General features: G+C 44.4%; 2 protein-coding genes across 7 annotated transcripts in view; one reads left to right on the plus strand and one right to left on the minus strand.

The window, feature by feature from the left end:
• The window catches only part of LOC129860693 (rap guanine nucleotide exchange factor 3-like), a 48,032-nt gene extending 40,029 nt beyond the window's left edge, over positions 1 to 8,003 (plus strand). For 3 of the 6 annotated variants that reach the window (XM_055931354.1, XM_055931357.1, XM_055931355.1), the window contains 16 exons: positions 584 to 662; positions 1,015 to 1,165; positions 1,428 to 1,510; positions 1,996 to 2,026; positions 2,303 to 2,381; positions 3,037 to 3,174; positions 3,490 to 3,587; positions 3,788 to 3,913; positions 4,866 to 5,047; positions 5,292 to 5,421; positions 5,538 to 5,588; positions 5,808 to 5,895; positions 6,013 to 6,077; positions 6,187 to 6,241; positions 6,335 to 6,406; positions 6,526 to 8,003. In XM_055931354.1, coding sequence (XP_055787329.1) covers positions 584 to 662; positions 1,015 to 1,165; positions 1,428 to 1,510; positions 1,996 to 2,026; positions 2,303 to 2,381; positions 3,037 to 3,174; positions 3,490 to 3,587; positions 3,788 to 3,913; positions 4,866 to 5,047; positions 5,292 to 5,421; positions 5,538 to 5,588; positions 5,808 to 5,895; positions 6,013 to 6,077; positions 6,187 to 6,241; positions 6,335 to 6,406; positions 6,526 to 6,644 — 1,547 coding nt within the window. In that variant the 3' untranslated portion in view covers positions 6,645 to 8,003. The remainder of the gene's footprint in view (positions 1 to 583; positions 663 to 1,014; positions 1,166 to 1,427; positions 1,511 to 1,995; positions 2,027 to 2,302; positions 2,382 to 3,036; positions 3,175 to 3,489; positions 3,588 to 3,787; positions 3,914 to 4,865; positions 5,048 to 5,291; positions 5,422 to 5,537; positions 5,589 to 5,807; positions 5,896 to 6,012; positions 6,078 to 6,186; positions 6,242 to 6,334; positions 6,407 to 6,525) is intronic. The other 3 variants (XM_055931358.1, XM_055931359.1, XM_055931360.1) reach the window with 2 other exon arrangements.
• A 33-nt stretch (positions 8,004 to 8,036) lies between these two features.
• The window catches only part of LOC129860692 (integrin alpha-5-like), a 52,864-nt gene continuing 34,880 nt past the window's right edge, over positions 8,037 to 26,020 (minus strand). The window contains exons 19-30 of the mRNA XM_055931353.1: positions 23,435 to 23,502; positions 21,220 to 21,370; positions 20,453 to 20,545; positions 18,033 to 18,112; positions 17,738 to 17,818; positions 17,479 to 17,584; positions 16,139 to 16,297; positions 15,084 to 15,191; positions 12,710 to 12,823; positions 11,648 to 11,749; positions 11,335 to 11,457; positions 8,037 to 11,062 (exon numbers count right to left, since the gene is read on the minus strand). Coding sequence (XP_055787328.1) covers positions 10,979 to 11,062; positions 11,335 to 11,457; positions 11,648 to 11,749; positions 12,710 to 12,823; positions 15,084 to 15,191; positions 16,139 to 16,297; positions 17,479 to 17,584; positions 17,738 to 17,818; positions 18,033 to 18,112; positions 20,453 to 20,545; positions 21,220 to 21,370; positions 23,435 to 23,502 — 1,269 coding nt within the window. The 3' untranslated portion in view covers positions 8,037 to 10,978. The remainder of the gene's footprint in view (positions 11,063 to 11,334; positions 11,458 to 11,647; positions 11,750 to 12,709; positions 12,824 to 15,083; positions 15,192 to 16,138; positions 16,298 to 17,478; positions 17,585 to 17,737; positions 17,819 to 18,032; positions 18,113 to 20,452; positions 20,546 to 21,219; positions 21,371 to 23,434; positions 23,503 to 26,020) is intronic.

A 26,020-nucleotide genomic window follows, 5' to 3' on the forward strand; every position in this document is an offset into this window, starting at 1 on the left:
CCTTATAGAACAGCGGGGACTGTGAAGCAACACAAACATAGGCACAGACACATGCATACACACACATGATAACATACTATACACACGTACACATGGATTATGTGTTGTAGATATGTGGTAGTGGAGTATGGGCCTGAGGGCACACACTCAGTGTGTTGTTAATTCTGTAATGAATGTATTTTAATGTTTTTTAAATTGTATAAATACCTTAATTCTGTCGGACCCCAGGAAGAGTGGGGACCCATAATAATAAATACAAAACACACTATACTGTACCAGGATGACCACACAGTAGCTTCACATCTGAATCCTCAGTCAAACTTTAAAGATTGTTTCTGGTTTCATGGGAACGGTTTGTTTTGGTCACTCACATGAAACAGCCAACAAAGACAGAAAAGAACAGGCAGAATCAGGCCAGGCACATTCCTGGAAATGTATTTTATATCCGCTCACTAAAAGCCATCAGATGACTCATTGCGCCTGTGTTTTTCAGGGAGGAAGTGGATGGGGCACAAAGTGGAGGGACACAGAGTGCCATTAGTCCTTGTTAGTGAGTTATGTGTTGTTCTGTCTGTGCCCACAGATCCCTGTGTGAGCGACTTCCTGCTAACCCACAGGGTCTTCATGCCCTCCAGCCAGCTTTGCCCGGCCCTGCAACACCAATATCCTTTGGATGATTATGATGATGGTGGTGATGATGACGGTGGTGGTAGTGGTTGTGTGATGATGATGATGATGATGATGTCCTAAGCTGTGTTTATTTCTATTTACTTACACTTTGTCTCTAAGAGGATCACATACCCAACATTTGTGGGAGTATTTTGAATCTGTGTACTGAAAAACAAATTAAACGTTTAAATGTTATTAAATTAAATAAATAAAACAAATGAACATAATTAAACCAAAGCATCCAGCTTCTCCAAAAAAGCAGCTCAGACAGTGGTCTAGGTCTAGAATAGCTGTGTTAAGCTGTTGTTCAGATGTGTTGGTCCTCTTCCTTATCCCTGAGTGCACCTACCATGCCGAGCCTTCTGAGGGCTCAGATCTGGAGAAGGCAGCCTATGCCCTCAACACCAAGCAGAAGATAGTGAAGTTGATTTGCCAGTGGGTGGCGCTGTTCGGCCAGCTGCTCAAAGATGACCCCATCGCTGTAGACTTCCTGGAGGTGACTGAAGGGGGTAGTGCGATTCTCTATAACCAAACACATATTCATAGATTATATATGTGGTATAGATATAGAGTATAAAGAATATAGAGTATAAAAATAGCCTTATATCAATGTTATCCAAATATCACACTCTGAAAAATCTGTTATACAGTAAATTGTGCAGTATATTGTATTGAATCATGGCCTGTGTGTTGTTTCTGTGTGTAAAAATACAATATACATTCAGTGTTTATACATAGAGTGTTTCTATGCATGACAGAGGCTGGGGGAGGAGGTGGCAGGTGACTCCCGTCTGTCCAGTATGCTGAGGGAGCAGCTCAGAGACAGGAGGAGAACCAGAGTGTGAGTAATAACACATTTTTATTTATTTTACCTTAATTTAACTAGGCAAGTCATTTAAGAACAAATTCTTATTTTCAATGACGGCCTAGGAACAGTGGGTTAACTGCCTTGTTCAGGGGCAGAACGACAGATTTTTACCTTGCCAGCTCGGGAATTCGATCTTGCAACCTTTCGGTTACAAGTCCAACGCTCTAACCACTAGGCTACCTGCCACCCCATTACCCAGGGTGCATCGGAAATGCACAACTTTTGGGCCCATAGGGTGAATAATGGAGGTCAAAGTTCAATATATTTTGGGATGGATAGGATGGAGACTTGTGATCACAGGAATGTGAAACAAAAGCAAAAGTCATGTTCTTTCCTTTACAGTCATATTGATAACATTATGGAGTATCGTAACCAAGCCAATAAGAATATTTCTGGAATCTGGATTTGAGATTTGAATTAGGTTACTATCATTTTTGTATTTTTCAATATCTTTCCAGGCTTGAGAATGAACTCGGGTCACTGACAAGAGTAAGTTGAACCACATTAATAAAGGCTCATAAAGGTCATTCTTGCACACACAAATAGATCTGCATCTCTGTTTATTACCACATGACATGCTCTCTTTACTTAGACAGATTGGGAGATAGCAGAAGAAACAATATAACTCCAACCTTTATAACACAGCATGTTAGTCTTCAGAGCTGCTGGAGCTAAAAGTTAAAAGATTAAAAGCATAAAAAACATAGAGAAATGAAAAGTCACACTTGTGGCTGACTTACTCTGTCTATTGTTTGTTTCCAATAGCTTAACCATCAGTTTGACTGGTTTTCCAGTTGTGAGGAGCCAGTGGGGAAGTGTCTGCCAATCAGATCAAAGGACAAAGGTCAGTGAGACTACTACTACCATAGATAGCATGGTAATAACTATGTCATGAATAGCATGGTAATGACTATGCCTTCTCTATAATGACACAAAATGCACAATTAGCCTTTTTTCTGTTTACTAACTATTGGTTAACCATTGGCAGCCCACTGTAACCATGAAATGCACTTACAGATGGATCAATGTAAATGGTTGTTGCTATACTTTTTTTTAAATGTCCAATGCAGCTGTTTAAAAAAAATCTCAATATCAAATCATTTCTGGGTAAAAATTAAGTACCTTACTGTGATTGTTTAAAATTATTAAACAAATAACAATTTCTGGGAGTGTCTGGGAGTGGGGAGGGGGAAACTGAAAACTAGCTGTTATTGACAGAGGTTTGGAACTATCTTTCTTATTGGTATATTAACTAATTTACAACCTGAGGATTTCACCAGGCAGGCTAAAACTCCATCCCACCAAAACAGGCTGAAATTTCAGGTGGTCTTTTCAAACAGCTCTTACACTAAAAGGGCATTATCATAATTTTCACAATTTCACAGTATTATTCCAACCTCATAGTATGGAACTATATATAAAACACAATCACATTTTTGACTGCACTGGGCCTTTAATGCTTAACTTCCTTTCCCATGTCTCTGTGTTTTCTCTCCTAGTATTGTATGAGATCTTCCGGCCAGACCATACGTCAATCACTCTGATGCTGCCGGTGAACACCTCTGTTCAGGAAATGATGTCATCGCTGGTAAACCCAGGAGGAGACCACGCCCTGGTCAAAATGAACTCCATGGGAGGTGCGTGGCTATTCTTTCTTTTTCCATGTCATCTGGAAGCAATATGAAGCCCTTTTCTAAGATACAGCTGTACAGGATATTCATTATTTCCTTTTCAGTTTGTACACTTGGTACAATACTCCCTCCTTCAGGCAAGAGCAGTTATATTCATACCTTTACGATTTTGTATATGTGCATGTTAATGTCTTGTAACATATCATTTGAGATTGAGTTTTATTGAGAGAGTGTGTAACTCTCAGTGAGTGTTGATGTTAAGTTGGGATGTGTGCCTCTGAGGTATTGTGTGTTAAAGGGTTTGGCTTTGCTGTATCATAGACAGGGCTCAGCTGAAGCTGGACGCCACAGCAGTCTACACCTCCCTGGGGCTGAATGAGAGACTATTCCTCTGCACTGCCAGCCAGGTGGAACAACTGGTGAGTCCTAACCTCACCTACTCTATAGTCTCTCATGGGTGCTGAGATGACCATATATACCTTATCTATAACTTAAGAACTACACTGCATGGTGAATCAGAGAAAAACATCCCCAGACTGTCATCATAGCATACCGTTCATAGATATTTGTGTGATTTCATGGCATTATTTATGGTGTTTGTTCTCTGGCACCTTGAAAGATGCCCCTGAAGGAGCAGCAGGGCCCTGATCAGAGCACCATTGACACTTTGGAGCAGATGTGTTCCAAGGACATCGCCAGCCAGCTCACCAACTACGACTGGGAACTGTTTACCGCCATGCATGAGGTAAGGAAGGAAATGAGGTGAGCCCATGCCAGAGCTTTGCCAATGTTATGGAGTGGAAGTTATGGATTTGGGACCAGCAGGATAAGAGTTAAAAGTGGAGAAACTGTGACGTATGCTTGCAATGGGCGCTTGACTGGGATCATTTGCTGCCCAGCTTTAAATACTGAGTATCACCAGTATGTACCATTTCCCTGAATAAGGGGCTTAGTTAATAAGGTAAGGAATAATAAGGAATGAGGTAGAAAAGTTTGAAAATGTATGCAGTCTGGTTAACAGCATCTGCTAAATGACTCAAATGTACATGTCTATTAAGGGTATGACATCTATCTCACATGTGGGTATGCACTGTGGTGGGTAGCTGGTTTGACAAGGTCTGGTGACTCAGATGTGAGCTGTCTCAGAACAACAATAGCCCTGATTATACTCTAACGTGCATCATTCGTCCTGATCTTGTCTTGATCTTGTCTGTTTACACTTGTAAGATCTGATCACAGTCAGTTAACAAAATGTATTTGAATCGTCTACACTTGTCTGAAAAAGTGGGCACAGGACACATTTTAGCACCAGGTATAAACAGGCCTAAAGGATTCACTGTCTGTCACTCAGGCATGTGTCTGAGTCATCCTCTCTCTGGTAACTGTTACTGCAGCATCATATCAGTCATCAGGTCGACTCCTCACCTGACACACTACTACCCTGTATTGGCCACGTGTTCATCTGACACACACACCTCTTTTTATGCAAGTTTATTTAACCAGGTTGTGCCACTGAGGTCAAAATACCTATTTGACAAGAAAATCAAGTTCAAGTCAAGTTCAAATGTTAAGCCAAATTGAAGGTTTAGTCCATTGGATGGTTGCTTGATATGTTTGGGTACTAACAAAAACTTTGAATCTGTGTTTAGTGTGCCACAGTACATATGGATGGTAAATGAATGTGTTTCTCCCACCAGGTGGAACTAGTGTACTATATATTTGGGCGACATAAATTCCCAGGCGCCACCACAGCTAACCTGGAGCGTTTTGTGCATCGCTTCAACGAGGTGCAGTACTGGGTGGTGACGGAGGTGTGTCTGTGTGCTGACCTGATGAAGAGAGCCATGCTGCTGAAGAAGTTCATCAAGATGGCCGCCATGTGAGTCTCACTTAAATTAAGACACAGTTTACCTTGTAACGTGCAGATTAATGACTATGTTATCTTAGGGGTAAATATCCCTACAGAGCCGTATACTGTATTGGTTATTTTGTACAATTACACACTATATACAAAAAATATTCAACATACCAGCAGAAATCATGTTTTCATATCCAGTTAAAATATTGGTAATGTCTGTAGACACTGGTGCTCTAATAACCATTTTGGTCATGTATGTGTTTAGTTTTCCCACAGCTGTTACTGGCTGTGTTTCCTGTTTCAGGTTGAAGGAGCAGAAAAATCTCAATTCGTTCTTTGCTGTGATGTTTGGTCTAAGCAACAGTGCTGTACAGAGACTTTACAAGACCTGGGAGGTGAGGCCTGCTGGGGACAATGACCTACATTTTTAGGATCGCTTATAATAACATTGCATTTTATTTATAACATGTGAAATGGATATCAGAGGAGTAACAGTTGTTGTTGTTGACAGAGAGTGCCGAGTAAGACGAAAAGGGTCTATTGTGCCTACGAGAGGTTAATGGTGAGTGAGTTAATGTACACGCTTTATAACAAAGTGTTCTACTAAATGTCATAGATAACAACAGGTGACACCACAGGCCACTTGTCAATCCCTCCCCCTCATTTCCACTGTGTGTATGAATCATGTTTTCCTTCCTTCGTAATATGTGATTTTTTTTGGCCTATATTTCCTGTATAACTAGAGCTAATGGAGATGTGTGTATTTCTCTTAATATGTCAGGATCCATCACGTAACCACAGAGCCTACAGACTGGCTGTGGCAAAGCTCAGTCCTCCCTACATCCCCTTCATGCCTCTGCTACTAAAAGGTAATAATGCTTTGTTAGAAACCTCTTATGATAATTGTAACATTCGATACCTGAGTAAAGTCTACATGACCCTATACTGAGCCAGTATGTTGTTCTGTTCGCCAAATGTTCCTCTAGACATGACTTTCATCCACGAGGGAAACAAGAACTACACGGAAAAACTGGTCAATTTTGAGAAAATGGTGAGTTGTCTAGCCTAAATATCAAATTCTTACATCAGCCCTTATGTCTTCTCTTTTTGTCTTGTAAACTATTGGCTAAATAAGCCGCCTTTTCTTTTCACTGTTTCAGCGCATGATTGCCAAGACAGTGAAGATCGTTCGAGGGTGCAGAAGCACACCTTACGGTAAGACAACAAAATGAAAAAGTTGTAGAATAGAATGGAAAAAGGACAATGTTGGGGCATGGTGTTCACACTCGATGGTTCTTTCTCCTGCAGTGCCTTCCTCACCTCAGAAGGGACTCGCAGACAGAATGTTTCTGGAGGCGCCTTCCATTCGGGTGTCTACATGTATGCTATGCCTCAATGCTTAACTCATTTTCCACTCAGAGCTTCAAATGAGATTACGTACATGTAGCTCTTCTGTGTTAGGTGTTAAGAAACAATCTCCCTCTTTGTCGCTTGTCCAGATTCTGAGCAGTCCCTCCCTCTCCGGAATCCTAGCAACATCCGCCACTATGTTCAGAACTTTGAAGTGATCGACAACCAGCGCAAACTCACACAACTGTCCAGGGGAATGGAGCGCTGAGAGCTGAACCAGACCAGTGTATAAGGACTGTATCTACATAGCTTTGTGTATAAAGACTGTGTATAAAGACTGTCTATAAGACAGCCTGTGAATAAGAGGTTGGCAGGGGAATACACACACCTCCATGGTCATACTAATCCACATGCAAGCTCTTCTATAGACTCGTGTGCATGTCTGGTGTCAAGAATGGAGGACTGTGGATGTTTCTGGGCTGTTCAGTATCACACAGAGCGCATTCAAGAGAAGCAGCTGTTTGGACTGCTAATCAAGTGACAAGGACCTGAGGAGGGATCAGACTGGCAGTATCTAGTGACCCCTAGTGCCTTACCAGAGATATTGCTGGTCCTGTGACTGCTGTTTCTGATAGTTTTGCGTGCTGTGGTGCAACACTACACTCCGGAGGAAGAAGTGCATATATTTGGCATTAGCCGTTATTTATACGATCATATGTATAGCAGACTATTTGTATGATAATCTTATGGTTTCACAAGTGCCATATACGGGTTGGGGCAAACGAGACAGTGTTGGCTTAGATTGTTGACAACATGTAAACTATATTTAGTCTCCAATGTTTTTTTAAAAACAAATACATTTGCACAATGAGCACTTCTCTCTCAAATACATCGTTACAGTTGTTGGTTAGCTAGCTAGCGAATTTTGCCGTATTAGCATTGATGTGACATCAGTCAAAACACCTCAAAACAAGACATGGTATCAAGAACAAGATTAAACTAGTTGAAACGAGCCACCTACGATTCCCCACTGGCAGCTTCTTGTTATTGTTGCTAGCTATCTGGCCATTCAGAATCACAACACAGACTTCTGCCCCATTGACGCGTGTGCATCGTTTTCATGACGTTGTTACCTAACGCCTTGATCACATCGATAGTCTTTTGCATGAAATAGTACGCAGCAGCATCATCTGCATGTGTGCAACAAAGTTCAACATTCATCTTTTGCTACTATTTCTGTCAAGCCGTCACACATACAGTTTGGTGCATACGTTCGATAAATCCAACACGTGTACCACACAGAACGCACTGCAACTGCCTCTGCAACGCAATGCTGTAAGGCAAACGCAGCGTTCCATTTGAAGTGAATGTGCTTTTGGTGTACCAAAATGCCAAACAATGTTGGTGTGATCGAGGTGTTACCCGTCTACATAAGCACATACAGTAGAGCAGATATATGCTATAGAATGTAGTTATGGAGTGTTTTGACCTTTTTTCACTTTGTAATACAACTTTCATGTACAATAAATAGTTTAGCAATCAGCTATGTTGCCAGAACGCATACACAAATGTGTAAAACATTTCATACCATGTACGTTTATTTTTTCAAAATAAATTATTTTCAGAATGATGTGTATTCAATCAAAGCATGAAGTCAGAGTTTGTAAAAATGTATTTTTTTTATTGGAAATGCAAACCATAAAATATGATACAAATGATCACTGAAAGACTAACACCCCCCCAATATGAGGAGAGTACATTTCACAACAAGCAATTATTTTTTATTGGATCTAAAAACATTCTCCTTGTCAGAAATATATTTACAACTTTGGTAAAAAGGAGAAAAAATATAAAAATTGGGCCTAGAAGACATTTAGAAAAACAAGGATAAACTCAGTGTAGTCTCCTGCTGTAACCACAGAGGATTATGTTTAAAACATCCTCAACATATAAATAACCCTAGGTTGAAATGTTCAGTCTGGACACTACCATCATACAAATACTGTTCAAAACAATATTTTACATGTAAAATGGATCCACTGAGAGGCATTAGCAGTCTTTGCACCATGAGTCTTGATAAAGCTCTCTCATGAAAAGCCTAATCGCAGAATGAAATCACCAATATCACCCAGGGGGCATCACAGATAAAAACAGATGTGTAACACTATGGCTGTGTTTAGATAGCTGATACAATTGAACTGCACATACATTATCACACAAGTAACATAGGCCAACTCGAGTTCAACTCAGAAGTTTGATGGAGGTCGTTATATTTTTTTTACCACTGATATCTAAAATATTGATACTAAAGATTGGCTAGTTATAGTGATGGAGCAAAATGTAAGTGGTCAAAACGTGGAAAAACCTAGAGAGAACAAATCTGACCATAATGTCCCGACCACGAGAACAGTTTATGTATGGTTGATGTCTCACACTCATCACTAGATGGTAGATACAATGGGTTAAGCACAACTCCCCTGGAACAAAACCAAAGAAAATAACAAAAACTGCAAAAAAAAACAGAAAACGATATTAACCAGAGTAAATAATATTGCACGTACAAACAAGTTGATTTTTGTTCCCAATGCCCAGTTGCTATTCCTTTACAAGAGGCACAAACTGATTTTACAGTACAGACATGTATGTACATGCATGTGCATCGTAGTCTCTCTATTGCATTAAATGAATAGCTACTCTGGTCCTAGCTGTACTAAACAGCAGTCTCAACCTATCCTGAGCACAAATTGTAGTGGCGCAATGATCACCATTACTGCTGGACAAGTCTACCCTTCTCTAGTGATGCCACGGAGGAAGGAGCGGAATTAGCAATGGGAAAGATCTCTCTGATCGACAAAACATACACAGACAGGAACATGCACACATGAAGTCACACACACACACACACACACACACACACACACACACACACACACACACACACACACACACACACACACACACACACACACACACACACACACACACACACACACCTCTCATGCACAGACTATTTACATAAAAACATGACAAATAAATGAACCCCACATATTTTCAGTCCCTGGGTGAAGCTGCAGCGTTGTGTTGGGAGTGCATTTGGTACTCATAGTCAGTTCTCTTTATCCATAAGGGCATCAAATAAAATAAAACAATCAACCGAAGTGAAGATGCACACTGAGCACACTAAGATCGAGGTCAAATGTGTAGGGACTGGACATTTGGCCATTTCCCTGACACTCACATGGAATGAGCCCTGACCTGCTAGCAACCCACTCAGAATGTACTGCAACTTCCCTGATCTCTGTTGGCAACATACGATAGGTATATATTGACTTTCAAGACATCATTACACACCAAGGCTGAGGATATACCTGGATGGCCTTTGCTTCAACCCAATTTCCATACTGCCTCTTGCAGCACAAGCAAAGTCTGGACAACCTCGCTTACAAGTCACCAGCCAGAGTTCTGGCAAAGCACCACACTGTTTCAAGCTGTTAGTGAGATCTATCTCACAGGCCCACGGTGGTGGATCCAGTCAAGTCCCAGACGACTTTGAGGCAATGCTTTCATTTGTCACAACGAACATGGATCAACACGACGTGATCAGTAAGAGTTCATGTCAAACTCAAAGGAAGATCAGTCAGTCAGTATCCTGTCTGTTTTTGGCATCTTGTCAGTCATCAGTAGATTTAGTTTGTGTGCAAAACAACTGAACCAAGCACTGCATGTCCACCACTCAGAAGGGGGCAGAAGCCATGTAGATAGGCTCCTCTGTTTTATCTAAACCTGACAAACATTACTGGAGCACTTGGGCTGCACTTACATCTTACATAAAACAATAACAGAAGAGACTGTAAAATATCTTTGGTAGAAATGTTCATATATAAAAAGTCAAAGTGTAGAGTTTGGCGACATGAGACAGACACAATCATCTGTCTATGGGTAGAAGCCCTGATCATGCAGTTTCCAGGTCTTTGGTGGGGAAAGTATCAGCTGTGATTCTTTAATGCTACAAAAAGGAAGAGAGAGGTATTCACTCCCCTTAACACCAGAAGAAAGATGTGGCCATCCCGTTTGAAGCACTGAGCACAACGTTTGTACTTTTTAGCACCAAAACGAAGGCAGTTAAAAAGACAAACATTATTATCTTTCACACGGATCCAAGAGAAGTAAAAGCTATTTTAATAGATGTGGAGGGAGAAACCAAGCGTCTTCCTCCATCCTGGGCTTATCAAGGGCTCCCATTCTTCATCTTCTGTAGTCACTAGTCTTGGACTTCAACTCAAATAGGATCAGTAAGTCTAAGGCCTGTTTGTCTGACTGTGACACTGAAGTTCATCTTGGTGATCGACCCCAACCTGACGACGACAAACAAAACAACACATATTAAATTAAAAACATTCATTTGGTTTGGAGTTCTTAGGGTTTTCTTCCTCTAGTGCAGTACAGTGGAGTTCCAGTGGTCTTTTCTCCTCCTCTTCCTCACTCTTCAACTGCAGTCTGATCCTCTCTGGACATTTAAATGAACCATGTTTCTCTGTTGCAATCATGTGGGTATCTAGGTTTCTTTGGTTCTTTTAGCTTGTTTTAATCCTTCTGTGGTGTTTAGGCCTCAGACGTAGCATGGGGCTTGAGTTGGGCCTTCTCCATAGCCGTGCCGTAGGGTAGCGACCTCTTGAAGAAGCCAAGCTGGGAGGGAGAAAGAAAAAAGACAGAAAAAGTTTGAACTGAATATAATACTTATAACATCATCTCAAATCTCATCTCAAACCTGTCAATGAGGTTCTAGTCTCTCCAGCCAGACTTACATTTAGGCCTAGAGAAGGCTGAGCTAAGAGCAAGATGAGGTTTGGCCTGAGACTAATAAGTCTCAGTTATAAAGGCAAATACGGGACGTTCTTAAGAGATGGAAACCGCCCACTCTGCCTGATGTTAACATCAGCACCATCCTGACCACTCACTTTGTACAGGACGTAAATCACCAGTGCCAGCAGAAGAAGTCCAGCTAGTATGGCCAAGATGATGATCCACATTGGCACGGAGTACTGGCTGTCCGGCTTGTTCCACACCACCGGGGTCACCACCTGAGGAGGGGGCAGAGAATTAGTCATGACCACCACTTATACTATAATAGCCTCGATTCCAGGCTTCCTGCAGTTTCCCAACAGCGGAGTGATGTACAAAACTTTGGCATACTGTATGGTAATGCATGACTAACAATACAGTAACACATAGAGGGGTTTGGTAACATGGGTGTATTGCACATAGACCTACCTTTTTAGATCCACTTGGTAGTTCCTTGGGTAAGATGGCATAGGGCATCTTGATCACACTGAATCTTGCCAGGCACTCAAGCACATACCCTTTGTATGCTCTCTGAGGATGGAAGCAAAACAATAGGAACTGGATCAGATTGGATATTCATTATGATTCTGCAAATAATTAGTGTAGGAGTACTGGGAAATTGCAGCTTGTATATGTGTTAGCAAGGCTAGAGTGTGGACTGGTAATGGGTGCACTTTGTCTTGTATCCAGTAGGTGGCGGTCATGTGCTACAGAGAGATGCAACTCTATTATCAGACCGGCTGTCTCTCACAAAACCCCTCTGACATTCCAATCCTATGAGAAGCCACGACCACCAGCTAATGAATTTTCAATGCACTCACACATAGGCTTTGTGTGTAAGGTCTCTCACAACTGCTTCTGTGGACAGATACCATCCAGCTCTAACTAAAACACTATAACACTATACACACACACACACACACACACACACACACACACACACACACACACACACACACACACACACACACACGACTATTGACATTAGATTTTGAATTATACTCTCTGTTAGCTACCATTTTCCCTTCATTTGGGCCAACTATTTGAGACAGTACACACTGGCAGAGTTTAGCTCTGAGCTAGCATTAATACTGACATCTAGTCAATACAATCACATGTGTGAGTCTGACTGGTCATTCATCTTTCACAGTCTTGAATTTGAGGTTTTGAGTGTTGATTTTTTTCTTTGTAGATGCTTAAAGGAATCATTCTGCTTATACTCAGCCAAACCTTGACATGAGAAAATACACAGACAACAACGTGAACGGAGACAGTCCGTCTCATGCAATCAGTGCCAATGTCATCTGGTAGAAACATGCATCTACATGTGCAGTGAGTTTGAGGGGAGGCCAGGAGTTCTGCTGGTTGTTTTTAATCTCTGCATCTGAACATGACCAAGATCCACTCTTCAATCGCCATATTAAAAAGGTCTGTAGTGGAGCAATTGTATGCAGAGTGGTTGGTTTCATCTCCAGTCCATACGGTACGTACCTCGATGAAGGTCTCAGCCCAGATGCGGGAGCGCACTTTGAGGATGGCGCTGGTCCCCTTCTCCAGAAGACCAACGTCGCACTGCAGCGTCCAGCATTCTACATTAGAGCAGGACTAGAGAGGGAGAAGGAGGGAGGAAGAGAGAGAGTGTGTTAAGGCTTAACAAATTACATAAAATATGCCATCATTTGAGATATGCCATGCAAAAACTGCTGTCCTCAGCAAGGAATACCAAACGGCTACAAAACAAACTTAATTTGACATTCTGTCAGGCTTAACTTAACAGTAATTACTGTAAGTGCATGAATTAAAAACTGACGTGAAGGTCAGTAGACGGGGAGGAGGTGGGTGGGAAGAGCAGTAAGGGCAATGTTAACTCTGCAGGCCAAATAAATAGAACAAAGAGGTCAATGTTATGATCCAATGCAGGGCTGCTTCCAATTAGAAAGATTGAGTGAATGTCATGAGACTGTAAAAATCCAGCATGCAGTCGACACTGAACATTATTGCCCAACCACCAGCTCCCTTTTCACAAGACTGTTAGAATACACAATCTTAATTAAATCCTCATAATGGTAGCTGGGCGCTTTGCATTGTAAACCTCCACAAACTGACTTTTAATGCTGGTGTGTTAGACAGACCACCCCGGATTGGGCGGTTTTGGTGGGCTTCCTGCGGGAGCAGATTAGTTTGCCTATTAAGCCAAGAGCCAAGGAGGGCAAACGAACGCAGGAGGAGAGGGTGTAGTACACAACCCAGTACCTCCCCTACTGCCTGTAACCTCCCTCAGGGCCTTACAGTAAAGACAGGCTTAATAATGGCACTACAGTTACAGACAGACAGACAGACAGACAGACAGACAGACAGACAGACAGACAGACAGACATACAGACAGACAGACAGACAGACAGACACAGACAGACAGACAGACAGACAGACAGACAGACAGACAGACAGACAGACAGACAGACATGCCCCCTGTCTAATTCCTCCTCCTGTCCTGGACCTCCCCGATGCCCCAGGATACTGAGGCCTAGTCCAACAAGTCAGACAATTGTTTCCAATAATATTACACTTGATTAAAACTGGAGGCTAACTGAGGCTGGTGGAGGCTTGGGGAAGCTCTCTGAGGCTGGGGGAGGCTAAGGGATTCTGGTGGGCCTGGGGAAATGGTCCATTTGGATATGGTAGAGTGCCAGATCCTCCCTAGTGGGGTGGCCGAGGTCAGGGGCAGGAGCTGGGAGGGAAGCTTCTGTTCCCACAATGAGTAGAACAGCAGTGACTGGCTATATAATAGACCTGCAGTGTGTGTGTGTGTGTGTTGAAGTGTACAATGGCAGCTACTGTGTGACATGAATGTAAACAATAATTCAATGTACATTTTCCTAGATTGTTCTAATAGCCGTTTAGAGACCAAGCTCACAGTGCTACTTCATTTACATTTTTTCTAGGACAAGGCCAGTCATAGCGAGGGGTCTCTCTCATTTACCAGTCCCCTACTACAACCAGATTCAATCAAGGGCCTATACAACTGCATTATGCACAGCTCTGACCACTAACACACTTTCTCTTGAAATATATTTTTTAACAGAGACGTCTGTCCTTAGTTCCAACTCAGCATTGAAACTGAAGTGCTAAGAGTGAAACAAAGAATGGCAGCCTTTATAGAAACGTGTCATCGGGCAGGCTTGATAAACGAGGGGCGGTTAAGAGCGACAGGCGGGGGGGACAAAGACCTCTTTCACCACTCTGGGTAGTGACAGACCAATGAGAGGGAGAACAGAGGGAGAGCTACCTGGTCCTGGTGCTGGTTGGATCAATAGGGCCAGTGTGTGCCAGGGGCAGTGGTACTCACACTAACAACACCACGGAGTGGAAAATTAGAGGGCGGCCTGTGAACTAACCAGCGCATCATGCCCCTGGTCCCACAGATTCCCCTATTTCCATGTCCCTACTGCCCCGGCTCCACCCCTCCCAGTCTCCCTGCAGCCCTTTAATGTTAATCACCACAGCGGGACCACCACCACCCCACGCCCTCTGACCCCTTCCTCTCAATTACATTATAACCTCATTAGTCAATCCCAGGAGGCTTTCCAAGAGCAGGGCCAGAGCCACTGTCCCAGATCAATACATGCCATGGCTTCAGGCAACTCAGAGGAGCAGAGAGGCAGAGGTTCAACCCTCCATCTCAGCTATATTCCAAAGGAAAGTCCCTAGTCACTTCCATCCATCTGTCCTGTATATTTGAACTATTTGACAACATGAAATACCACCAGAGGCAACAACAAGCTCTACTCATCACTCAAAAAGCCAGTTGCATTAATTGCACACTGTTCCAATAACTCTCGCCATCTGTCCTTGCTAAGGGCCTCACCAGGTTAGTGTGCTCAGCCAGCTGGTCTCTGTGGACGTCTCTCCTCTCGATGTGGTGATCCTGGCCGGGCACAAGTAGGGGAGGCTGCTCTGTGGACGACTGCTGGAGCTGAGGAAACCGAGGGAAAGAACATACACCACCCATCAGGACAGAGACCTCACCCATGACAGACGAGCAGACCACCCATTAGGTCAATACATTACAGACAGAAACCTCACACATTGGAGACGAGCACACCACCCTTTCTGTCAATATAGGGAGTGACGTTAGTGACCCATCATTATCCTTGTTATTAATCTAGTGAATGTGAGGTCTCATTCACATGGTTTCCCATAGAAACACACTGTAGTGCGCAAAGAAAATCAGATCACAGCTAAATAGGAAACCTCTTTGGCCTCATCTCAGCATCTGGCCATTTAGAAGTTTGAAACAGAAACAAGCGACTACCCAAGAGTCATCGGTTCCCATGAAAAACCTGAGGCTTAAACCCTGCAGAAGGGGTCCTAATGTTAGAAGTTGAGTGTATCAGTACAGAAGAGGTTCATCAAGCTCTGCTGAGCTGAGGGAAGTGCTGAGAGATCAAAGTGTTAGTGGGGATGGTGTCCTGGGTGGGGCTGGTTAGGGCTGGCTGGGCAGGGAGGGTGGAGGTGGGTGTAGAGACTGTTAATCACACACTGGATTAGAACCTGTGGGACATCTTTACAGTGCCCGTCTCTCTGAAGTGTTCTAGCCTCACACAGATGTCTGTCAGCCTCATGTGACCCTGAGAAGGGAGTGTGTGTGTGTGTGTGTGTGTGTGTGTGTGTGTGTGTGTGTGTGTGTGTGTGTGTGTGTGTGTGTGTGTGTGTGTGTGTGTGTGTGTGTGTGTGTGTGTGTGTGTGTGTGTGTGTGTGTGAGTGTGTGTGTGTGTGTGTGTGTGTGTGTGTGTGTGTGTGTTGACCGAGAGACTTGCTGTACCCTTGCAAAAGCTTAAACAACATACTTTTAACATAAACATTAAAATAATGTTTAAACCTGTCATACATCAAAAGACATTCCAATGATTGATTGCTCACCTTGAGCTGCATGTAGTTGATGGAGTGGTTGGTGGTGCAGTTGAGGGGTCCCTCAGTAGAGATCTCCAGAGGGTAGAGGAGACGCTGTCCCTGAACACTGAGAGGACAACTGAGCTGAAGCACTGTGTGGCTAATACCACTAGGGCCTTTGTTCACCAGCTGACAGACAGCGGAAAGAACGAGGGAGAAAAGGAGAGAGAGATGGAAGGAAAGACGGAAAAAGAGAGCAATTAGTTAAAAGAATATTACAAGCATATAACCCCTCAGCTAGTCTTTGCTAAAAATTAACCCGTTCTGTTTTGACCCAGACTTCCAGGAAATGGCATCTAAACTTGAGCACTGTTTTTCTTTCTGCTATGTGAAAGATGGTCCGGTGTGATGTCATCTAAACTTGAGCACTGTTTTTCTTTCTGCTAAGTGAAAGGTGGTCCGGTGTGATGTCATCTAAACTTGAGCACTGTTTTTCTTTCTGCTAAGTGAAAGGTGGTCCGGTGTGATGTCTATCACTGGAGACTAGGTTGTCCTTACAAATTGAGTTAGACCTGTAATGATGTAAAGCTCAAAACAAATCCCTGTGCTTCCTGGAATGTGTCTCTTCTCTTTCTTCTTTCTCCTTTGACTTCTCTGCAGCCCCAGGAAGTAGTGTCTGGTCTGGTCTGCTTCTACACAAAGGTTGGTGTCTGGTCTGGTCTGCTTCTACACTAAGGTTGGTGTCTGGTCTGGTCTGCTTCTACACAAAGGTTGGTGTCTGGTCTGGTCTGCTTCTACACAAAGGTTGGTGTCTGGTCTGGTCTGCTTCTACACAAAGGTTGGTGTCTGGTCTGGTCTGCTTCTACACAAAGGTTGGTGTCTGGTCTGGTCTGCTTCTACACGAAGGTTATTGTCTGGTCTGGTCTGCTTCTACACAAAGGTTGGTGTCTGGTCTGGTCTACTTCTACACAAAGGTTATTGTCTGGTCTGGTCTGCTTCTACACAAAGGTTATTGTCTGGTCTGGTCTGCTTCTACACGAAGGTTATTGTCTGGTCTGGTCTGCTTCTACACAAAGGTTAGTGTCTGGTCTGGTCTGCTTCTACAAAAAAAGTTTGTGTCCGCAAAGTACTGCCTGCTGCTACAGACCTGCTTAAGGCCAGAGTCTGCTGTATAGAACTCTCTGCCACACTACATCCTGATGAGTCTACCCAGCCAGCTAGCAGCTATCCTCTTGGAGGGCCTCTGGCTCCTTACATTGAAACACGTCCACTCACGGTTTGGCTGCATTCACCTTTGTCTATGCATTGAATGTCCCATTGGATCTTCCCAACCTAAACGTAATCCTAACCCCAACCCTTTGACTCCTTACCTCATAGACATGTTGGACTGCAGGCCCAATGTCCTGCTCCACCTGGGGGCTCTTGGACACCTTCCAGTTGGGGGGAGGGAAGAAGACCTTGTCTGGCCGGGAGACTCTTCAAAACAGAGGGAAAGAAAGCATGAGACTGTGTGGGGAGAAAAATAAAACAACTTTTAAGGAGTTCCAAAAGGTTTTTGCTCTGATGGGGGAAATCTAACACAGAGATTCCTCCCACCCTGGACTTCTCTCTGACTTCCTCTGGACTCACCCTTGTAAAATAACATCGGCCTGGACAACCACCTCCAACTTGTAGGGAACCACCTCGCTGTGGGAATTATTCTCATTTTTACTGTGGAGAGAAAGCGAGAGAGGAAGAGAGGGGGATGAATTAGAGAAAACACACCTCTGCAGCTATATGGTGATATTGGAGTACTGTGGTATTTTTGATGTTCTGTATCCTACAAGTTTAGCCTTCAATTATTTTGTCAGTGACACATAACACATGTCCAGTTATAGTCCCAGTTCAAACATATGCCTAGAGAGGTGATGTAACTGAGTCATACCTGCGGATCTGCAGTTCAAACTGAACCGTCTTGCGTGTATCCTTCAGTCGTGGCACAGTGAAGCGCAGACCTGCCCACAGCTGCAGATGAGGAGAAGCAATGTGATCAGGGACAAGGGGTTGATGCCAACATGACGTGAGGCAAGAGAGTTCCAAATGTCTAAGGGGGGATGATGCAACCAACATATCTAAAGCTAACCTTGTAAGGGCATAAGGAAACATGTGCACTATTTTGATACTATTTTGACACATACAGTACAGCGACGGTGAGTAGACTCCATGTTATACAATAAGAACAGCATACCGGGGGCCTGAGTCCCAGAAAGGATAACAGTCCTGCACTCTCTTTCTCTCTCCTCCCAATTGTTCTGTTGTCTTCAGGGGTCAATCGGTCAGTCAGTCGGTACTCCCTGTCTGCCTGCCTGGCTGGCACATACACAGCTGTAATACACCTGGGCCTGCAGGTCCAGACGGTCTGGGACTTCCTGTCTGCCTGCCTGGCTGGCACATACACAGCTGTAATACACCTGGGCCTGCAGGTCTAGACGGTCTGGGACTTCCTGTCTGCCTGCCTGGCTGGCACATACACAGCTGTAATACACCTGGGCCTGCAGGTCCAGGCGGTCTGGGACTTCCTGTCTGCCTGCCTGGCTGGCACATACACAGCTGTAATACACCTGGGCCTGCAGGTCCAGACAGTCTGGGACTTCCTGTCTGCCTGCCTGGCTGGCACATACACAGCTGTAATACACCTGGGCGTGCAGGTCCAAGCAGTCTGGGACTTCCTGTCTGTCTGCCTGGCTGGCACATACACAGCTGTAGTACACCTGGGCCTGCAGGTCCAGGCAGTCTGGGACTTCCTGTCTGCATGCCTGGCTGGCACATACACAGCTGTAATACACCTGGGCCTGCAGGTCCAGACAGTCTGGGACTTCCTGTCTGCCTGCCTGGCTGGCACATACACAGCTGTAATACACCTGGGCCTGCAGGTCCAGAGAGTCTGGGACTTCCTGTCTGCCTGCCTGGCTGGCACATACACAGCTGTAATACACCTGGGCATGCAGGTCTAAGCAGTCTGGGACTTCCTGTCTGCCTGCCTGGCTGGCACATACACAGCTGTAATACACCAGGGCCTGCAGGTCCAGACAGTCTGGGACTTCCTGTCTGCCTGCCTGGCTGGCACATACACAGCTGTAATACACCTGGGCCTGCAGGTCCAGACAGTCTGGGACTTCCTGTCTACCTGCCTGGCTGGCACATACACAGCTGTAATACACCTAGGCCTGCAGGTCCAGACAGTCTGGGACTTCCTGTCTGCCTGCCTGGCTGGCACATACACAGCTGTAATACACCTGGGCCTGCAGGTCCAGACAGTCTGGGACTTCCTGTCTGCCTGCCTGGCTGGCACATACACAGCTGTAATACACCTGGGCCTGCAGGTCCAGACAGTCTGGGACTTCCTGCTTACAGTATTCTGTTTTGCTGCCCTTTAATTCAACTGTAATTTCATGCCCCTTTTGTTTTCCAGCGAGTTGAGAGCTTTTACTGTTTAACTGTGTAGTGTGAGTGTGTATCGAACTGCAAATGTGCACTGTAAAAAACTATTAAAATACTGCTCATAAACATTCTATGCCATTGTGAATTATAACTAACGCACTACAGAGACAAACTGGGCAAAGTACAGTATCCTCAGCGCATTGGGTACTACAATGGCAGGATCTATACTATATGTTTGTTGCATACTAAAGTTTTTCAATATTAGTTTACACTTTAAATACAACCATTCTATCAGAAAACCTTCTTAACCTCTCCAACAATGTCCACTTTACAGTCTTCCTCTGCAGTCAGACACATTAGGAGGGAACCTAATGCTCAGAGCAGAGAAGTAGACCAGCTTCTTGCTACTCAGACAGGAACTTCCTCTCTGGACACTGCTGTGACATGAAAAGAGAGCCTTTCCTGTCCAGTTCAGTTCTCTACCACTCAACCCCTGGACGACACACAGTCCCTTCCTTCACACACTAGGAAACATTGATGTTGTGCTAGCTCCAATTACTTTTCTACCACTAAACAGATCTCAGAGGGCTAGGCTAGCTATTCCACCAGTGAAGAGTATTGCTTACGAGTAGGGCCAGGACCATGTGACCTAACCAGGAAAAAATGCTCACCCCATTCATAACCAATGCCCTTCAGAAAGGTCTTGAGTAGAACCAGGCCCAAAGTAAATTTTTTATATCATGTGACCTCATTCTCATTTTGATGAAGACCAAGATGGCCGGAAAAAAAATCAATGATTTTTCAAGAGGCCAAGAGCCAGAGCTGCTCCTGTTTTCCATCCATGTGACCTAACCAGGAAATACTCCTGGCCCTACTCATGACCAATCTTCAGAAGGGCAAGCAGAACATGAATCCTTGACTTACGCTGGTGCCAGACTTCATAGGGTTGCCCAGGTCACAGCTGAGGTAGCGGGTCTGGTTCTCTGTCTCGTAGCTACAGGTTAGCTGGGTCAGGCTCTGGGAGAGAGAGCGAGAGCGAGAGAGAGAGAGAGAGGGAGGGAGAGAGAGAGAGAGAGAGAGAGAGAGAGAGAGAGAGAGAGAGAGAGAGAGAGAGAGAGAGAGAGAGAGAGAGAGAGAGAAAGAAAGAAAGAAAGAAAGAAAGAAAGAAAGAAAGAAAGAAAGAAAGAAAGAAAGAAAGAAAGAGAGAGAGAGAGAGAGAGAGAGAGAGAGAGAGAGAGAGAGAGAGAGAGAGAGAGAGAGAGAGAGAGAGAGAGAGAGAGAGAGAGAGAGAGAGAGAGAGAGAGAGAGAGAGAGAAAGAAAGAAAGAAAGAAAGAAAGAAAGAAAGAATGAAAGAAAGAAAGAAAGAAAGAAAGAGAGAGAGAGAGAGACCAAGAGAGACCAAGAGAGACAGAGAGCGAGGAGAAAGAGTGCTGGTTTAGAACCATATACATTCATTTGTGTTTTTCATTGGTTAGAACACAACAAAGAAGAATCACAGATACACATCTACAGATCAAACACCGAGAACAAACATATGGTTCCATTTGGCATTTTCATAACTTCCATAACAGTCCTGTTCCTTATAGATCTATCATCACAAGTCTTATGAGCCAATACACTGGAACCCTTTCATTACCTCACATCTAATAGTAGTGTTGGGTTCAGGTGAATGTTTAGTAGTTCCTCTCACCTCGTTATTGCGGGCTATACCGCTGTAGTCCGCTTCAGGAGGCAGCACCACGTACAGCTCAGCCTCGTAGGCCCCTCCTTCACCCTCGTTCCGAGCATTGAAAGTCAAGGTCAGTGAGTTGTCGTCACCTAGGTACACTTCCTTCCGGTCCCTGAGGGCCCAAAAAAAACAGAAATTGCTTACTAATCGGGTCAGACGTCAGGTCAAGAGGTGTCGGGTCTCCGAGTGTAAATAAGCCCCGGAAGAGGTGGGAGAGGGTGACATTATACTAGAGACAACTGTGAAGGCTGTGTGCACAGTGCATACATTATAAAGCAGTGTCTGGTCACTAACATACTTGCATGTTCTGTTGCTATAGCCTGATATCCGTGCTTCATCTCTCTCGAAATGGGACATAGCCCAAAACACATCACTTAGATTCATCTCAGGAAATTCCCTCTCCCCTCCCCTTCCCCTGCATCCCCCTCACACACAACTTTTCAAATGTAGCAACAAAGTCATACATGCGTTAGAGCACAGAATAGGAATGTAAAACACCTCCCCCTTCCACTCCCTCCCTTTCTCTCTCCCCACATTTCTTCCTCCATCTCTCGCTCTCTTTCTGAACACAATGAGAGAGGAATTCCACATGAGGGCCACACAGACGCTTCTAATTAGAGCTGAACTCATAAAACCAGGCAGAGAGAGAAAGCAACATGGACCATATTTCAAACACTGATCTTCTATTGGCCAACCAGCCAGCCAGCCTAGTCAGACTCCAACAGCCATCACGCTCTTTAAAGAAAACAAAAGGGATATATTGTAAGAACCCACAAAAACCTAAAACCTCTCCTAAGGGGCATTGGTGGTACAGGTTGTGTGCTTTGGCAGGAAAACAGTAGAAATATTTTGATGGATACAATGCTGGGAATTTCATAATTGACCCCTTGCCCCAAACTACTATTAAACAAAGCATTTAAATAAATGCAGCACTATCATCTGACTGCCAGAGGCAAGTAGTTCATGCATTATGATTTTCCTCAACTGAAATCCCTTATTTGGTCCCGCTTGAATGTCCTTAGAGACAAATGTACAAACACCTTCCTAATATTAAGTTGCGCACCCTCCCTTCCATTTTGCCCTCCGAACAGCCTCAATTCATCGGGGCATGGACTCTACAAGGTGTCGAAAGCGTTCCACAGGGATGCTGGCCCATGTTGACTCCAATGCTTCCCACAGTTTTGTCAAGTTGTCCGGATGTCCTTTGGGTGGGGGACCATTCTTGATACACACGGGAAACTGTTGAGCATGAAAAACCCAGCAGAGTACCATACCTCGTTCAAAGGCACTTAAATATTTTACCTTGCCCATTCACCCTCTGAATGGCACACATACACAATCCATGTCTCAATTATCTCAAGTCTTAAAAATCCTTCATTAACCGGTCTCCTCCCCTTAAACTACACTGATTGAAGTGGATTTAACAAGTGACATCAATAAGGGATCATAGCTTCCACCTGGATTCACCTGGTCAGTCTGTGTCAGGGAAAGAGCAGGTGTTCATAATGTTTTGTACACTCAGGGTATGTAATAGATGACTTTTACAATAGAGAAATGGAATTAGCGCGCAAACAAATATGAACATGAGAGGGCAGAAAGAGAGCAAGGGGACATGTTATTTTGGAGGAAAATGCCCACAGATTTCTCAAATCAAAGTATGGAGATGCTGTGAATACTACTTCAACAGAAGCTGATAGAAGGAGGCTAGAACTGGTTGGAACACACACACACACACACACACACACACACACACACACACACACACACACACACACACACACACACACACACACACACACACACACACACACACACACACACACACACAACTCCCTGTTCATACGTTCAAAACAAATCCCTTTCATCTCTCATGTCTCTTTCCCCCAGCTGCCTGACAACCAGTCCTTGCACCTAGACCAGCGCTTCTTCCTGTTTCCAAAGCAGAGTAGTATCTTCGGCGAGTGGAGCATTGTGGGTGTAATAACAGACTGGTCTGCTCTGCAAGCTAAACTAAACAAACGGGTGGAGCACGACACAGATTTATTTATCCATCAGATCAGAAAAACAACAAGGCCGACTCATCTGTATAGTTGGGTGAATAGTTCAACCGTTCATCATACATAGTAGATATATTCTCCTGATCTAGTGGCTTTCATGGGTGTTTGGAATAACTCACCCGTGCACCGCCAGCTTTAAGTCAGGAACACAAATGTTGTCTTCTCCACAGTCCAGCAGAATCTGGGCCTAGAGCAGGAAAGAGGAGGAGAGGAATAAGTTAAAGAGTGCCAGAGCGTACACAGGATCCACAGTTCTCATTAAAATGAGGCCTACACTTCTTTCAGTTAGACTTAACATACAGAATTAGACACTTTGCTTTGGTGGTAAACATACAATAGAGTAACTGCAGCAGGATAGGACATGTCGTGCAGACCAGAATGACTAATACATTCCAGTCCAAGCCCCCGCCACCCCGCCCCCCCCTGAGTAAAGTGTCATTACTACACACCAAACACCTGTAATAATAACCTGTTAAACGCTCTTATCTTCTGGGGGAGGTTAGCAACTATGACCGTGTGTGATGACACAAACAACCCTAATTCAGTGCCATGTCTGACTTCACATCCCTTTACATTTACATTACATTTAAGTCATTTCGCAGACGCTCTTATCCAGAGCGACTTACAAATTGGAAAGTTCATACATATTCATCCTGGTCCCCCCGTGGGAATTGAACCCTGGTCCCCCCGTGGGAATTGAACCCACAACCCTGGCGTTGCAAGCGCCATGCTCTACCAACTGAGCCACACGGGACCACGTGTCGACCCATTTAGAGTGAAATGGGTCGATAAGAAGGCAGGAGAAGTTGTCTGACTGTGTGTAGGATGACAAAACCACCTCCATCATAGAGTGTCCGACTTCGCTTCAGGAGAGGGGATGGATGGGCCAGGAGGCAGGAGCAGCGCCACACACAGCCCAGAGACAGGAGGACACGAAGGAGAAGTGGTACGCCAGGAGGGCCTCTGGGGAGGCCAGCAGCTTTCTGTCCACACATCCACCAGCGCCGCACACTGACGTCCACACCACAGCGCACTGCAGCGGACCACAAGCTAGCCACACGCGACGCCACCCAGCGCTCTGCATGCAGGACCATACATGAACCAGAGGGAGGGAGGGGCTGAAGTTGGCACAGAGACATGGGGAAGGAGAGGGTAATCTAGAGGGCTAGAGGCTAAGGTGGAAATACTAGAAAGACATGAGCTAAGCAGTAAAGGGTGACCAGTAACCACTGAACGTGTTTGTGTAGCAGGGAAAAGCCCAGGCTTGACGTAGGTAATAGTTTCCCCGTGCGATTCCATCACAGTGTGATGATCATGATGACTTAGATGACGACGAAGATAATAAATAGAAGTAGATTAGAAAGAGAGCGCAGTGCCTCCCCTGTCATTACACAGCCAGGCGTTCTAATTTAAGACACCGGGGTAACCATGGTAACCACCAGCTCACTTACTCTGCCCCTTCAGCGTGTGCTGGCCCATATACAGACTCAGGCAATCAGGGTAAAAGCTATTTAGAGTCCTATCCTGGCTGCCGTTAAACAACAACTGGCAGAGGGAAGCCAGATGAATAGCGTGTAGTCCGTGTATTGAGGGTACCGTGTGTAGTATACAGTTTCACTCAATAACTGTGTCAAAATCAGCGAAAATAAATCACGGCCCCTGTGTGTGGAATGTATCAGTCATTCACCCATGGGAGCTTCCAGCTTCACTCTCAGTTGCGTTTTGTGGATCCATTTTTATTATGTTCCCATTGCTCTGGCTTCACGGCAACATGTGGAGCACATTATAGAGAAACGATTAAACTATGCAGAGAGGCTTCGGTGATCTCTAACTCTCACTCAGCAACCAGAGGGTGTGAGAACTGGGGTGAGCCAGCATGTATATGTAACTGCCAAAATAATGGAAACACTTGACTAAATGCGAGACAAAGTATATTGAAAGTAGGTGCTTCCACACAGGTGTGGTTCCTGAGTTAATTAAGCAATTAACATCCAATCATGCTTAGGGTGACATATAAAAATGCTGGGCAGGGCATTATTTTGGCGCCCATGGCTATGCCCCCATATGATGACAACGCCCCCATCCACAGGGCATGAGTGGTCACTGAATGGTTTGATGATCATAAAAACTATGTAAACCATACGCAATGGCCGTCTCAGTCACTAGATCTCAACCCAATTTAACACACATTGGTGATTCTGGAGTGGCGCCTGAAATGGCGTTTCCACCACCATCAACAAAACACCAGATGATGGAATTTCTTGTGGAAGAATGGTGTCGCATCCCTCCAATAGAATTCCAGACACTTGTAGAAACTCTGCCAAGATGCCTTGAAGCTGTTCTGGCTTGTGGTGTCCCACCGTCCTATTAAGACACTTTATGTTGGTGTTTCCTTTATTTTGGTAGTTACCTGTATGTAGCCTATGCTGCAACAGCTAGCCCAGTACAAACGATGCCATACGGAGGAATCCATAATAAGATATCATGTATCTGATTAAATCCAGGCTGTAGTGAGTAGACATCCCCTACATTCACACTGGGTATCAATGATTAATGAAATATGTTATCTGAAGTTCAGTTTCGGTACTACAACAACATAGCTTTATCAGGGTTCAGTATTTAGCTCTTGGTTGTAGTGTAAGTACAATACACCACACAGCAGCTTTGATATGACAAGGGAACACCAATGACAGAGTTCAGTACTG

This window comes from Salvelinus fontinalis, chromosome 8 (assembly GCF_029448725.1).
Source record: "Salvelinus fontinalis isolate EN_2023a chromosome 8, ASM2944872v1, whole genome shotgun sequence".
Classification (NCBI taxonomy): domain Eukaryota; kingdom Metazoa; phylum Chordata; class Actinopteri; order Salmoniformes; family Salmonidae; genus Salvelinus; species Salvelinus fontinalis.